The following is a 15,783-nucleotide window of genomic DNA, read 5'->3' as shown; positions in this document are numbered from 1 at the left end:
CAGGCAAGAAATTCTAACATACAAGCAGCATAGATTTCTTTTTAATAGATCTTACAACCTGAGGTCTCATATACAACTTTTAAATGAAATTATATCATTAAATCTTGATCTTCTCACAAAATGGATGAATCAGATAGTGTTTAGCAAAAAATCTGTAGTGCAATTAATACCACTTGAGCAATTCAAACATCTTTTATAATTACAGATCTCACCAGTAAGAGACAAATTAAAAAACGAGGGAGTACATGCTATCATGCTTTCGGATTATATACCGATCGGGTTTTCCCAAGATATTTGAGAGCAATTTCCTTTTTTTTTTTTTTTCTGCTTTAGCAGAAACATAAGATTATGTTAATTTTGAGTAAAAGAAAAAAAAAAAAAAAAAAAAAACCACTCTTCTTTCTATCAGAGGCAAAGCTAGTGCAGTAAAGACGAATCTTCATCAACATACAGAATTACTGATTTTTACCCTTGCACAGAGATCCTGAGGCTTAGTGGAGAGGTTCTGAGGCATCTCCCTGCAGCGGGTGGAGAGATTCAGAATTGCAGTAGCAGCCATGTGTGCTGCCTCCATGTCATGAGTGTAGTCAAAGCTGCTCTTGCTGCAGGTGCTGCTGGCACTGCTGCCTCCACCACAACTCATATTGCTGCTGCTGCTAGGGGCATAACTGCTTGTTGTGCTGCTGGTTGGACTTGAATTCTTACAGTAACGTTTAGCTGTGGGAAGAAATATGACAAGTATGACTCAAACGAACTAGCATTCTGCATAAGTGAAGAGAAAAACAAACTGCTGGAGGTGAAATTTATAATGAGCAACAGTAACCAATACAAAAAAAAAAAAAGCAAAAAAAAAAAGCAATAAGAATGATGGCTGTATTTCTTGATTTCTGCCTGTGATTTTTATATGCTAAATATATGAGTTTGTATGAAATAATCCCCCATACAAATCTGTATGATGTGATCATGAATTCTTCTGACAAACAGGCTGGATTTAGAAAACAATAAAAACTCAAAGAAACACTGCTTTTACCCATATACAGAATCAGACAAAAGGTAGAATCTGCTCAGTTTGTTCAGTTTTACTAAAGAGGGGCAACATAACATTATAAAATCTTTAATAGCTACATGAGCAAGTGTACTATTAAGGTCTAGACTCCCGAGGGCTACTGGACATCAAGCACGCTGAAAGGGCTTGGGTTTCTGGACTAAAGTGCTAACCATATATTCTTAACACTTCACACTTCCTAAAAGGATTTTTCTTCCTATACACACTAGGAGACTGGCCATCAGAAAGGAGAGGAAGACAAGAACATGATGAAAGAAGAAATAAAGTGGCCACATGTAAGTTATTCCACGGATCTCACAAAGGCAAAAGCAGTAGCTGCATAAATGGAAACAATCTTAAGTGAATCACCCCCAGCTTCAAACATCCAAGTGCTTACAATTCTTTATAAAAACAGTAAGGGCCAAAGATGCTCATTACTGCTCATACTGAGACACAGAGCACTGTATTCTGACTGGCAGAAACCACTAACACACTGACAAAGCTCACTTCCATTCTATTTAAATACAATGTAGAACTGCTGCACTGCATTAAAACATGCTCCTTACAGCCAAATGTATTATAATAATAATGCAAAACAGTCCTATTAGCCCACTTATTTCTGCAATCCTTCCCCCAAATAAATTATTTAAAAGCACTTCTATAAAATGCAAGAAGGTGTCAGCTAGTCTCCAAAATCTGAAAGTTTACATGTTCTCACATAAAAGTCAAGGTCATAGGATACATAAATGGGTATTACCGTGACTATTTCCCCTTAAGATGGAAATGTATACTGCAGAGATCATACCGTATAGCACAGTATAACAATAACAAACTAGCATGCTGATTAGAGAGCTATACAAAAAAGGTCAGACTCTAGCTAGAGCTCTTCTGTGATGGGTTCCATTTAAATGCCAGACTCTTCAGGTGCATTTGTCTGAGCAGACGTACATATAATAATCTGCTCCCATGAGCATAGCCCATTTGTGAACCATAGGCTGCTGTGCTAGGCAGGTAGTATTCAAAAGAAGAATCAGAAAGCAAAATATCTCTGCTAGAGCTTATGTCATCTCTCTTCTTCAAAAAAATGAAAAAATCACTGTGCTATTTTTACTGTAAAGGAAATAGTGTTTCACTTAATGCATAGCAGATGGAAAGCCACATAATGCACAGGGTGTGATTTTTTTAAACGAAGCTAATGTTGAACATTCATCACTTTTCTTTGTTTTAAACACATAGCAGCACTACTTTTGCAGGGTATCCACTACTAATAAACCTGCGAACAATTTCTCCAGAGTTTCATTATTAATACAGTAGTCAGTGGCAGTCATTAAAAATTCAGCATTTATCCATTCTTATTTTGTAATGCCATCCAATACATACAAGAATTTTTCTATATTTAAGGAAGGAAACAATTGAATAATTCAGTTTCTCCTGTGTTAACACAGCAAGCACCCTGTACAGCTAAGCATGTCAAATTAGAAATATCTTTCAAAATTTATATGAACAAATAAGGCTTATGTTACTTGCAAAAGAATGCTAGTCTTCTCACAGGAGGACACATTTGAATGAACGTAAGAGACATTCTACATGTGAAATCATATATGTAACAATGTGTGTTAAAGGGGGGAAATAGGCAGCTTTATACACAGGACTAACCATCAGAAACTCATGCAGGCTCTGATATGGACTCCTCTGTGGCCTTGGTCAAGCTATATTATCCCTTGAATTCATTTTCCCTATAAATAGAAAATTCCTTCTAAAATTTAGTTGTGTTGTGATTCACTTGCAAAACACTTTGAAGGCTTAAAGTGCTATATGCATGCTATACAGTTCTTAGCTTTTAGATAACCAATGATTTAAGCAAAACTTGGAGAGAAATGGCCATGGTTATTTTAAATAAACTGTAAGTGCACATTTTAAAACAAGTCATATAGCCCAGACTGCTCGCCCCATGTTAGCTTTTCAGGAGAAACAAAGATCACCAATTTATAATGAATTAAATCAAGTCCATTGCTAAGGAAGGGGAAGCTACACTGTTTCACTATCGCAATTCTGCTTGCTACATAGCCCAACTCTGTGACACCAGATTCTGGAGCTCTCCAGTCCACCTATGCTTTATGATCCAGCAGTGAAACCAAAGATGGATGTGATAATATCTATTATTCCATTAATAATAGATACAAGTCTAATCCACTGTATTTCTAGCATACTGGCTGTCTACCAAGCATGTCTAGGGGCTAATTACAGAGAATGTCTCTAAGTCTACATTCTCCTCTTTCTAATTAACAACAGAGGAATGGGAGATATCTCAACAACTTAAAGGGGCAAACTCTGATATTCTGAATGGAACTTAACTCTACCCAGAGAACCCCGTCCCCAGTATTGCCTGAATATATATATACTGAACTTATTAAGGATATTAATTACAGTTTCAATGATTTTTATTACTTGCACAGTGAGATTAATCTCACCTTATTTCAGGTAACTGATCTAGTCACCATAAGCTTTCTCTATTAGCAATAGAAAAAATTAGAACTTCTGAGCAATGATGCACCTAGTTTAAATGTGTACTTCAGGAGAGATGAACGGCATCAAAGAAGCATCTATCTTTCTCTATGGATCTGAAAATGATTAGTTTAGATATAGGTGGTATACATAATAGAATTCTAGATATGGTCAGATGAATCCCACCCTAACATTTTTTCTCAGTGTTTTGACAGAAGGTCCCACCATTATTGGTGGGGTGAGAGGAGTTTCTGTCATCATCTGAGAAATTGGAGGGCTGCTATCTCCTCTGCATGCTGAGTCTAGCTGTTTTTTATGTTAGCTGCTATATACCAATAACCCAATAAACCCCAAGATGTGAACAACCATGAAACTGGTATAAAAGATAAGGCAAATACACAAACACAACCAGGGCTTATTCTTCAGGAGTTATTGGAGCATTCTATCTCACAATACAAAGTATCCATTTTTGTTTGTTTGTTGTTAAAGATTACTGAAAAAAAATCAAGAAAACAACACAAAGGATGTATTTATGCTCATGTCACTCGCAGCCATACACTTCTAGAACATATACCTTTTCTCTGTTGATGAAAATACAATGCTTGCTTACAGTTAAAAATAAGATTGAAACATGAAGTTATTGATTTTTCATGTCCCTAAACTGTTTGTCACCTCTTACATGGTCAGAAAAAATAGACTGCTGCTTAGATGCAAGTTCCCCAGAAAATTCAGGCTTTCTTTCAGTATTTTCAAGATGAAAATACTTTTCAAAACATAATTTGCTCTTACATAAATGTGTATGTGCCGACACACACACATAAGAAGTGCACACACAGTACCTCCATAGTGGTCTTGATACAATTAATCAATAATTTATTTTACACACAGCTATGAAATCACTTAGAAATGCTGCAAAATTTCTTGAGGAAAAGTGTCTCTTTTAAGTTAAGAGACTCTTCCTGAAATTGCCTTCATATTCAACTATTTCCAATAGCTGTCAACAAAATCTTTGTCCTGATGAATGTCAGTGTCAGGATTTTGCTTATTCTTTAACTGATTTTCCTGAGGAACTCTGAAGCCATTTGTCCATTTAAGACAAACATGATGGAGTGATTATGTAATATCAAAGATCTATGGATTCTAAAGGTTTTGTGAATATCACTGATTGATCACAAACAAAAACTCAAATGATGCTTGGGATCAAGTCAGCATATCTGCCTGGTCAAACACACACATCACATGCAGCTACAGCGTGTGCCACCTCCTGCAGAGTATGCAGTATGGAGTAAATCCGTTGGAAATTTGCCTTCATTTGTCAAACAACCTGCTCCAGCTGTAATGAGCAACAGTTTTCTCAGTACACAAGAATAATGTATACTTGCTGTACTAGCATGAATCATGCATATTTTGTATCCCTCTGTCCCCTGTGACTTAGATAACCGAGCAGTGAAACAAGCTTGTCCCAGTCCAAAAAGATTCCCGAAGTAAAATTCTAATCCATATCAAAGGAAGGTGAGAATGTAGAAAGATAGGTATATCACTCAAATATTTCATTATTTAAGATCACTGTTGAACTGGTGTTTAATGCTACTTGTATAAATTCTGATGATTTGGAAAAAAGTACCCTTTCTATCTCTTTGCTGAAATATTCTATTTCTTTGCTGAAGGGTCTTAAATGAGAAAAAATACACATTACTTGCTCAAACATCAGTAATTCGATCCATACATAGGCATATTCACAGGTTCCCTATTAACACACTGTTTCTTGCCCTTTGCAAGAGTAGACAAAGATATATGCAACAATTTTTCTTATATCATTAACTTACTAACCACAGTTACAGTTAGTGCATTACCTTTAGTAATGCTCAAGCCCTTAATCTGACATAGGCAAATGTGATGAGTGTACAAGAGAAGAAAAACAGACACTTTTACTCAAAAATAAGTTGCCTTTCATACCTCTCCTCCTTTCTGCTGCAGTGGAAAAATATGCCTGTTGATTCTAAAGAAAACAAAATATCCAAAAGGTGGGAGCTGCATCAATTTTCCCTTTTTCCACTTGCCTATTTTTGAATGTCAGAGTCTGTTTTATGTAGTGTATTTATTTCTGTTTTCCTAACCAAAAATCTGGCATCTGCTTGAAATTTCCTACAGTAGTAAGCAAATAGCATCAAATATTTTAACCAATCAACCAAAAAAAAAAAAAAAAAAAAAAAAAAAAGACTTATTACTATATCAAATTAGTATTGCTCTGAAAAAATCTTGATGTCCTCATAAGTTACAATCCAAATCCTGCATTCTTCATCGTGTAGTTCATTTTTGTCTTCTAGTGAAAATCCTCTTGCCTGATGGACACTATTTTATTCATTTGAACTGAAGCCACTTTCAGTCTACTTCTAAATGTAATGTGAGGTTTCCCAGAGAACTCTACAGGTGTATGCACAAGGATAAAAGTAGAAATTCACAAGGATGAGCACAAATGCCTCATTACATAAGTAGCATAGATATCTGAAGTGCAATGAGATCCAGGTTTTCTACTTCCACATCCCCACAGAGTACGTATGTTATCTTTATGAGTTACTTGAACTGCTGTACAGAAATGAGAATGCTAATGTGACCCATGAGGCCAGGTCTCCCAGACAGCAACATAATGCAGTGTTCCTGCGTCACAAGAACTAGTTCTATTCCTTAGTTTTACTGCAATCACAACACATCCCAGGAGCTTAATAGCTGGAGATGTTCTTTTGCCAGTGCAACAACTGTGAAGCAAGGACCATATAAAACAATGCTTTTTAAAAAGGCCTTTAAAAAGAACTTACACATGACAGCATTCCTCATAATACTATATGAACATGAAAACATGTCTTATTTATATGATGTTTACATATACAACAACATGATTAACTGCAAACTTGTCTCTCATGTATAAGAGTGTGCACCTCCTACCATCATATCCTTTGGGGGATATATCCCTGGATTGCACCTTGGGAGCTATGGCTCTCTTGCCATAGGCATGGTTGTCATAACTGTTATATTCAAACGTAGTCTTAGAGTATTTCTCTAGTTCCTTGGCCAAGTTGGAGCGGGGTGTGGTGGTGGGGACATTGTTTCTGTAGCCATACTGAGGGATCTCCAATTGCTTAACAAAGCACATGGGCCTAGAAATTAAAGATATGTAAAGTTTGTTAGATGCAGTTCAGTTTACTGTGTTTGTGCATAATTTATAGTTCAGATTAGAAAATCTTAGTTATTTCTTGCACTCATGAGACAGCAATAGATTATTGCATTTGCTTTCTTTGGTTATTTTCAGCAGACAAACAATACATATTTTCTTGAACAAAGCCTAGACAAAATTAATTCTAATACAGCTAAATGTATTCTGTATCTAAAAGTATTTTAAAATTCTGTTTTAAAATACCCCAGGGTTCCACTTTCCCTTTGTAATTGCATCACATAGCAAACATTTTCTTTTTGGGAGGTGAATCAAAAAAGGACAAGTGAACTGACAGAAGAAGTTTGAACAAATTCCTTCAAATGTCAAAAAAAAAAGAAAAAAAAAAAGCATGGGAAGCTTGATTTCATTAATGGAGTTTCCTCTAAGTCTTTTTCAACAGAGTTGCATGCTGTTCTCCTGTACGTTTTCCAAAGGAGTTAGTCTTGTTTCATCCTTCAGTATAGAGTTGATGCTGAGAAATACACAGGATACTCTCACTATTTCTGTGACTTCCAGCTGCCTCACGTGTCCTGCTCACCCTTAAATGCAGGGTTCAGGCAGGAGCTGCAAGTCTTGCTACACAAATATCTCAAGCAAAGTTATCTGAGTGAATACAGAATAAACGTATATCAGTTAAATATCTCTTTCCTTTAGGATCAGAGAAGATAGTCAGGAAAAGTCCCAACTAATCTCTTTCAGGCCCTTGAAGAAAGTTTGAAATCTCAGTGAAGGAATGCTGTAGTGAACTTCTCCACTGTCACACTGTCTTCTGCATGTGGACACAGAACTCATTAGCTTTCAGTGTATAAGGCAAGGTCAGATCCTGCAAACCCTTCCTACACAAGAAAGTGTTATATAAATGGGTTATAGCAAGCAGATTCTATGCAGTGATGCTTGCCTACCCACTGCATTTAGCAGGAGGTAAAGATGATGAACAGTACACCTTAGGTGCTTCTGCTGGAATCAAGAATCTTACTGTCAAGTTTTGTTGTTGGTTATTTTTTTTTTTTCTCCTTTTTTTTTTTTTTTCTTTACTGCATTTACAACCAGTGGAAATAGAAGGAACAGTTGTAAGATCATAAACTCAGTCAAGACCAGAGGAAGGTTGGCAAAATGGAATGTGTTATCTATTAAGAATTAGGTTTTGAATATTATGTGCTATCTGAACCAATTCATTTTCATATAATTTAGGATATTTATGTAAAGAACACCCAAAAAAATCACATTAGTCATACTATTTCCTTTGATTTATGTTTGCTCACTTCTTTGGATATTTCTTCCTCCAAAGCACAGTGGGAGCATTAACACAATGAGCTGATATGAATATTATTTTGATTCTACCTCAAGACAATCCATGTTCAGCTAACATAAAATGTAGTTCAATTCTTGTATATGCAGTGTAAATACAAAATTTCTGTGGAACAGAGGTCTTATGAATTTGATTTCTCTTCAAGAAATTCTAAATGAAAGTGGGATGGAAACTGGGATGAAGACAAATATTCAAGACTTAGTCTCGGAACATCCCTATCTCCCTATTAGTTGCCTGCATGTAAATATCATAATTAACTCCCAAGTTCTTCCTCTCAAAGACTTCAGTGACTTAAAGGTAAAAGTGAAGTAGGAGATAAAATGAAAGCATTATCTGAATTGCTGATAAAATGTGAAACACAGGGCAGACTCACAAGCAACATTAAGACTGCAGTGCAATTTCCTAGGGAGTTTTCCAGCAAACTGGATGCTGCTTTTGAGCAGTTGCCTTCTTTGTATGGCATCCCCAATGAACAGTGATAAAAACCACTGTATTTTTTTATTTGCCTTTTTCCACCAATGAGAAACTGTGCTATTCTCACATAAGCTCTTGTTTATTAATAGGCTTTAAGAATCTTTCTCTAAGAAAACTGTCTGGGATGCTACATGAAAAGTAGAATAATCTGAATTGGGGGTAGTTGAGAAAAAAAAAAAAAAAAAAAAATCCAAGGAAAGAAGTCAATAGGCCCAAGAAAAAAAATCCACAGATGTGAGCAATAAATCTGTGTTCTTAGTTCTGTCCAAACGGTGTTGTTGTTGTTGCTGTTGTTTTTAAATATTATGACTAGATGAAGCTTTAGAGAATATGCAAAGAATAATCTTGATAATACAAAATTTCATTTTAAGCAACCCTATCAGATTTCAAATCGAGAAGATAATCCAATACTAAGAAATGAATGGGATAAATAGGAAATGCTGGGAACTAAAGCTATGGCAGTTCCTCCATGCTCCTCCTGACAGCTGTGAGGGATGTACCTATCCCAGCCCACGAATACCGCAGTATCCACTGAGAAATTCTGCAGCTCTTGGGGCATCATCAGTACAAGGCTGGAATAATCATGCAGAAGTCTAGTTCTTTCACATGTATCCTTCACACTTCAGCTCCTTAGAAACAGCATTTTTTCCACCCATATATCTCAAAAGAGGAGACATTAGTGGAAAGCTAGTTATAGCTCTGGATTAATAAAGAATATATGGATGAAGAGAAGGAGTATAATTATGTCAAAGTGGTTCAAGATCATATAAAATTTAGCACAAATTTTCTTTCTTTCCATCCTTCCTGGAGGTGAGTAGAGGAACAAAGAACTACACCTGACTTTATTTTGAGATCTAAGCTGTATTCATCATTTTTCCAGGTCTCCTGTTAAAAAGGTCTGCAACCATTTTGGTAATGCAAATAGGGCTTCTGGTTTAATTTAAACTGATATTTACTAGTAAAAGCCTGCTGAAAAAACCAAGACTTACCGGTAAATATTAGTTTATTCCCAAAAGATACCAACTTTTTTCACACTGTTCTTAGACTTTGCACTCCAGCAGTCATCTTTACACCAAACAATGCCTAAGACAAAAATGAGCTTTTCAGCTTTACATGTATTTGCCAAAATAATTACCAACCCTCCCCCATGTAAATTGAGTGGGAAACATACTCTGTGAGAATTGGATCCAGAAGCCCTAATTCTAACTCTTCTTTAAAGGAGATATATATGTATATACAATGTATATAAATATAAATTCTCAGATTAGGTGAATGTGTGATGAATTCTGCATATAATAAGTATTATAGTGATTTCTAATACCTTAAAACCCGATCTGATGCCTGGTTTGATTTTGACACATCACAGTTCTGATGCTTCTCTTGAGCTTTAGCCAGTTTCTCTGCTGCAGCAATAGGACATCCAGAGAGGCTGCAATTACAGAAAGGAAATTTAATTTTCTTGTCCTGCGTAGTTTCACATTATAGCACTGATCCAATTACTCCTTCTCCTCCTTAGCGTGTATCAGGATGAATCTGAAGGAAAAGACTTTCCAAAAGCTTTTTGGTCATGTGGATTTTCTATAGACTTCCTTTCTTCTGTTTTCAAAGTTACATGGTAGATCTTAGAACTGTTCTTCTCTGATTGTATGTGGGTAGATTATTTATGAATGTCACCCAGTGAACATACCAGTAAAAGAGGAGAATAACCTGGGATCTATTGTGCAGCTCTGTTAGCAGACTTGTAACCTTTATGAATCTACAAATGTTGTCAATGAAATGGCTTTTAAGGATGATTAAACACCATGTAGGCCAAATTTTGCACTGCTTCACACTTTATTCACCTTCATCAAAAGCAAGTTATATAAATGGGTGCAAAATTTGGTCTAAGGTCTCTAAATCTACATCTCAGATATGTTACGCCTAGTGATTTTTCATGAAATTCAAGCACTAAGGTATGTTTTCTAATAATAGATGATACAACTTGAAAGGAAATTCTGCACTTGAAATTCAATTAAATTTGAAAATGCTGAACTACTATTGCAGTGACTAAAATAAGCCTTTAAAAAAAAAAAAAAAAAAAAATCAGTAAAAAATAAGTATCTGATGCCAGCAGATGGTGCTCTTAGTGAAGCTGTAAAAACCTGTGACCTGACAATGGAGGGGATCCTTTCCTTGTCATGGTCTATTGCGTGTTTATGCGACTGCAGTTCTCTGTGTTCTCCACAGGAAAAGAAAATGAAAGGCAAATCAGTGCATTCCCAGATGTTCCCTTCTCTACAGGGAAAAAAATAAATAAATAAAATAGCGAAGTAGAGCAAAATGCCCCAAAAGCTGCAGAAGGAGGTGAGCAGAGACTGCAGACTGCTCCTTTCAGCCCTTCTTCAGTTTCCTACCTCTGCAGAGGGTCGAGGGGGCTCTGGAGTCATGTCAGAGGGCAGCTGCTCTCTATTGACATGCTCTTTTCAGACACCTCTAATAATCTAGTAGATATTCAACCAGAAGTGAATACTGCTTCAAGCAGTAGTAAATCCCATGATGCCTTCTCAGAGATTTTTGCCGCATCTAACAGCAGCACCACTACAGAGAAGAAATTGTACAGGGTGAGGTACCCACAAGAGTCTTCCAGGAGGCATGCAGTAAATACACGGGGCTCCAGTAAGGCAGAGCTTGACAAGACTGTGCATTCAGTACCTGTGTAGTCCCTTACGCATTGATGCTACAGTTAACAGTAAAAAAGGAATTAAATAGGAACCTTGCATCCTTATACCCTCCACTCATATTTCCTTTTTTTTTTTTTAACTATAAAGAAATAAGCAAGATCTTGTATTTTGTGAGAATACTGTGATCTACTAAAAGTTGCAGAAATATTTTGATAATTTTGTTATTTGTCTAAAAAAAATTAAAAGGAAATTGCATCCCTTCTGTAAGATTCTATTAGTAATTTTTGGAAACTACAGAAAAGTTACCTTTTTTCTTGATCTCCTTTTGACTTTTTTTATTGAACATTTTTATCTTCTAATTTTTTTAATGTAGTGAGACATTTTCATAATCTTTCTTAGTTGTGAATGAGGACTACAGGGTCAAAAGTACATTTTTAGTAGAAAAGTTATCTCTTACAATGTTTGTGTACCTAAAATGCTGTTTCCCATGTATAAAAAAATAATCATTTTTAGAAGTAGAGTGGAGTTTTTCATGCAATATAATCTCTGAAGAGAGTGAAGACAAGAATTCTGCCCTAGTCTTGATGATGTTGGCAGATCCTTCGGTCTCCTTGTGACATGCCCATAAGGGAGTCATACTCATTTTGCATCACTGCTAATACCAAAACAGAAAGGAGAAAAAAAAACAAACCAAAACAAACCAAAACAACAACAACAACAAAAAAAAAAAACCACCCCAAAAGCTAAGGATGCTTGAAATGTGTTCTGCAGATCAATTCATCCATTCTGAGGCAAATGCACATTTATCCTCCTCAGAAAACATGAAAAAATATAACTCTTTAAAGCAGATAAAGCACATGATGCACCATCTGTCAATCTTAGAAACAACACAACAGAACACACATTCACACTCCCCCCCTGCCATGGACAGCTAGAAGGGCTGCAGTTTGGAGGCACTGTTCCCTCTAGTTTGGTGTCCAGTGATGGCATCCTTACCTTCGGTGGGAATTCCTGTTGCTATTTACGTGGCCCCGGCCTGTGCAGCCTGGTGTAGGACACTTAAGAACATTTTCATGCATGGCAAGAACTTGACAAGGAGAGTAAGAGAAAACAGCAGAGTATGAAAACAAGAAAAAAAAATCAAATCCCAGTATATATGAAACCATTTTAAAACAAAGCAGGATTCATTAACAACCAGCATTCCTCAAAATACACATGACACACATAGCCAATAAAGCCTGATGAGGGAAGTAAGTACTGTGACCCTATACTCTAACACAGGGCAACAGTGAAAGTTATGAAGGCTACAGAACCTATAATCAAATGTGTCTCTAATGCAACAATGAAGCACAAGACTTCCCACATCCTCATACAAAAACACTGAGCAAAGATCTGCTCTACAGGGAACAGCGAGCTAGCAACAGTCCACTAAAAAGTTATGGACTACAAAAATTCTTCCAGAAAATGTATGTACTCAGAATATATGACTTTACGCACACAGTATCAAGCTCGAGAATGAAAATCTGCTCTCAAGTTATACTGGTGGAACACTGGATTGCTTGAAATACGCCTCAATGCAACACTGATTAGAATTTGATACTAACTACAGGACAACCCAATTGATGCAGGGCCCAGTTCTGCCCACATCCACATGGCTATGTCTATTTGATGAGAAGAATTGGCCCTTTCAGATTTTAACTTGTATTTTTCACAGACATGAAAACTGCAAGTGATAGAATTTTTGTTAAAAAAGACTAAAAATTAAAAATAAGCAGTTAAAAAATTGAGGGATGGTGGAAAAAAAGAAAAAAAAAAAGCAACTAATAATAATAATAATAACAGAAAAAAAAGAAAAACCAACAACAACCCAACCTTTGTACAAAAAGAAACAAGTGGAACAAGCTTAAGCTAGTAAACAGGTTTACATCTGCTTCCATTGCAAACTAGATGGAAAATTAACTCCTACAGCTGCTTAGAGCAGGTCTTTTCTGAATCAAAACTCAAGCTAAGAAATTCCAATTTATCACAAGCTTTTTTGTTACATGAGACAGTTCCATGTGTCTGAATCCACATCTCAGAGCTGGATGACAATGTATCACTCTATGGAAAGAGGCTATCCAACTCCTGCAAATTCCTCATTTTCTCATTCAAGCACTAGTCTGGAAATCTGCATTTAGTTCTCACTCCAAAAAAAAGTTCTAACAGAATCAATAAATTCTTTGACTAAAAAATGGAATAAATACTGTTTAAAGAACTGAAAATTTAAACCACATATACTGATTAAATGATAACCATCATCATCATCCCATCATCAGTGTACTAAAACATGTATAGATGCAGTTTTACTCTGAAATTCCTACTATTTAAGGCTGTTCTTGAAACATGCTTCACAAGGCCAACATCACAGGAAAAAAACAAAAGGATGAGCTCACCTTTTCCATTTTAGTAGGTACAAGAGCATGCAAACAGTTTAAAGCTATATTCTTCTTTGATTTGCATAGTCTTCTACAGAGCTTTTTATTTACCATTTATAAAAATGAGAGAACTTTGAGCAACTGAGAGAACACTTGTGTTGCAGGAACTTACAGGGTCTTACAAAGTGAAGAATAAATCTATCTGATCTACTGCGTTCAGAGATCAACCAAGATGCAGCAAAGTTTCCTAAAGCACTTCCTCATTATTTCTGGAAGAAACTACTATGAAAGAGAAGACTTATTTCTGCTTCTCTTGGTGTGCTGATCTATTTCCACTTTCCTGTCCTTCAGCATCTAGTTTCCCTGGGAAATTGGAGATCATTGCAATCCTGTCTTTAATGTTTCCATTTGCCTCTTAAAACTCTGTAGAAGTAAGTGCCAATGGACAGGGATTTTAGGCCCATAGGATTCAACAGAATAACTCCATTTTGAAATTGGACCTTAGCAAGACACCTGCCTGGGGTATAGCAGCATAGAGCAATTATCATCAAGAGAACTATGCCATTTCTACCAATCAAGGAGGTGAATTCCAAAACTGGAGCCCTATGCCTTATGTTATATCCATGTCTAGACGGGTGAACTTCCTTTGCACAGAATCCACTGACATGACAGGAAATTCCATCCATGTAACTGACAGGGAAATATTGCTCAAAATCCTGAGTTTTATAACTGTGTATATAGCCAAATTGTTATTTTTAATAATATCAATTAGTTTAAGATAAATTATGTTTAAGATGCAACAATAACAGAGGAAAGGGATTCCAAGTTTTTCAAATAAAATTATTCCTGTACAAGACAAGAGACAGCTGATATGACATTAGCACGCAGAAGTAAAAGCAGTGCACATCTTCATGAAACCTTTTTGTCTGTTGACTAAATAAATCTACATGAATAACCTAGCATTATTAAAATCAAAGAATACAGCTTTAAAAGTTGTTGTTTTAGTGTAAAAGTTAGTAGAGAATGGTAACGATGGAATAAAGGAAAAAATTGTTACACAGAACAGTTGACTAAGTTGAGACAAACCATACTGAAAAACAAAATTAACTTTGAAAATAAAAAGTTTTAACAGCATGCTAGAAAAATCCTTGTAGTTTTATCCCCAGTTTCCATGAAACAATGTGAACTTACTTTCTGGAGGGACCCTATCTTTGTGTGGGCATCCTGACAAACTGCGGTGATGGGGGTAAAGCCCCGTTACATGGCCAGTTCCATCACACCCAGGGGTAGGACATTTGCTCTCTTTCTTTTCTGTTCTTGAGGGATCTATAATTTACAACAAATGTGTCAAGTGAATGATGCTTTCCACATTTCTGTAAGAAGGTTCATTTAATCATGTCATTTACTCTTTGGTAAATGTTCATAAGAAAACTAGAAGAAAAAAAAAAGAAACCACTACTGCTTAACACAGTTCTGGAACTTTTATCCCATTATATCATTTTCAGACTGCAGAGTCCTATGATCACAGCAATAACCATCCAGAGTGATTGCAAAGTGACCTTTTTATAGAAAAGCCATAGCACTGTCAATCAATGTTCTGCTGGCAAGCATCAGCTCAATGGTGTAAGGTCATTTGGAAACTGTTTAGTTGGAGTTTCCCATCTTTACATTCTTACTTGCCTGATATATTGAAGTCTACAAACATACTGTCATAGAAGTTCAATTCCTGACAGTAGCAAACCCAGCTCTTTAGCATAATGATTCAAAGATTCTGCACTCTGAGCAGATTACTCTATTTTCTTTAAATTCCTTATAAAGCAGTATAAATTAGGTACATAATCCTTTCTCTCCAATAAATTAAGATGGGGTAAATGTAATCAGAGTTACAAAACACAGTATTTGCTGTGGAAATTTGGGCCATAACAAAAATGCATGTATGCTGCTTGAATATTCACAACTTTAAAAGGTTAACGATCTTTTAGAATGTTGTTGGATCTTCTGTCTACAAATCAATGAAAAGTCTGAAGAGACTTTTTTTCAGAAAGATAAAGTTTTCTGCCAAGTAGTGGAACTGGTGGTGAAATTAATCCTGAACTAGTATGTGTTCGCATACTTCATCAGCTGGTTTCCTTTTACAGAACATCTGTAAATAACATTACTAGCCT

At 36.0% G+C, this 15,783-nt stretch overlaps 1 protein-coding gene across 18 annotated transcripts in view; it reads right to left on the bottom strand.

Annotated features, from left to right (window-relative positions):
- MYT1L (myelin transcription factor 1 like) overlaps positions 1-15,783 on the bottom strand; it is a 296,204-nt gene that overhangs the window by 59,060 nt on the left and 221,361 nt on the right. For 15 of the 18 annotated variants that reach the window (XM_052697138.1, XM_052697109.1, XM_052697148.1 and 12 more), the window contains 5 exons: positions 14,810-14,944; positions 12,201-12,291; positions 9,866-9,973; positions 6,494-6,705; positions 470-717 (listed from right to left, as the gene is read on the bottom strand). In XM_052697138.1, the coding sequence (XP_052553098.1) occupies positions 470-717; positions 6,494-6,705; positions 9,866-9,973; positions 12,201-12,291; positions 14,810-14,944 (794 nt within the window). The remainder of the gene's footprint in view (positions 1-469; positions 718-6,493; positions 6,706-9,865; positions 9,974-12,200; positions 12,292-14,809; positions 14,945-15,783) is intronic. The other 3 variants (XM_052697230.1, XM_052697240.1, XM_052697220.1) reach the window with 2 other exon arrangements.

Source organism: Tympanuchus pallidicinctus, unplaced genomic scaffold (assembly GCF_026119805.1).
Source record: "Tympanuchus pallidicinctus isolate F22 unplaced genomic scaffold, pur_lepc_1.0 scaffold1, whole genome shotgun sequence".
NCBI lineage: Eukaryota > Metazoa > Chordata > Aves > Galliformes > Phasianidae > Tympanuchus > Tympanuchus pallidicinctus.
This window is presented reverse-complemented; position numbering and strand designations above follow the sequence as displayed.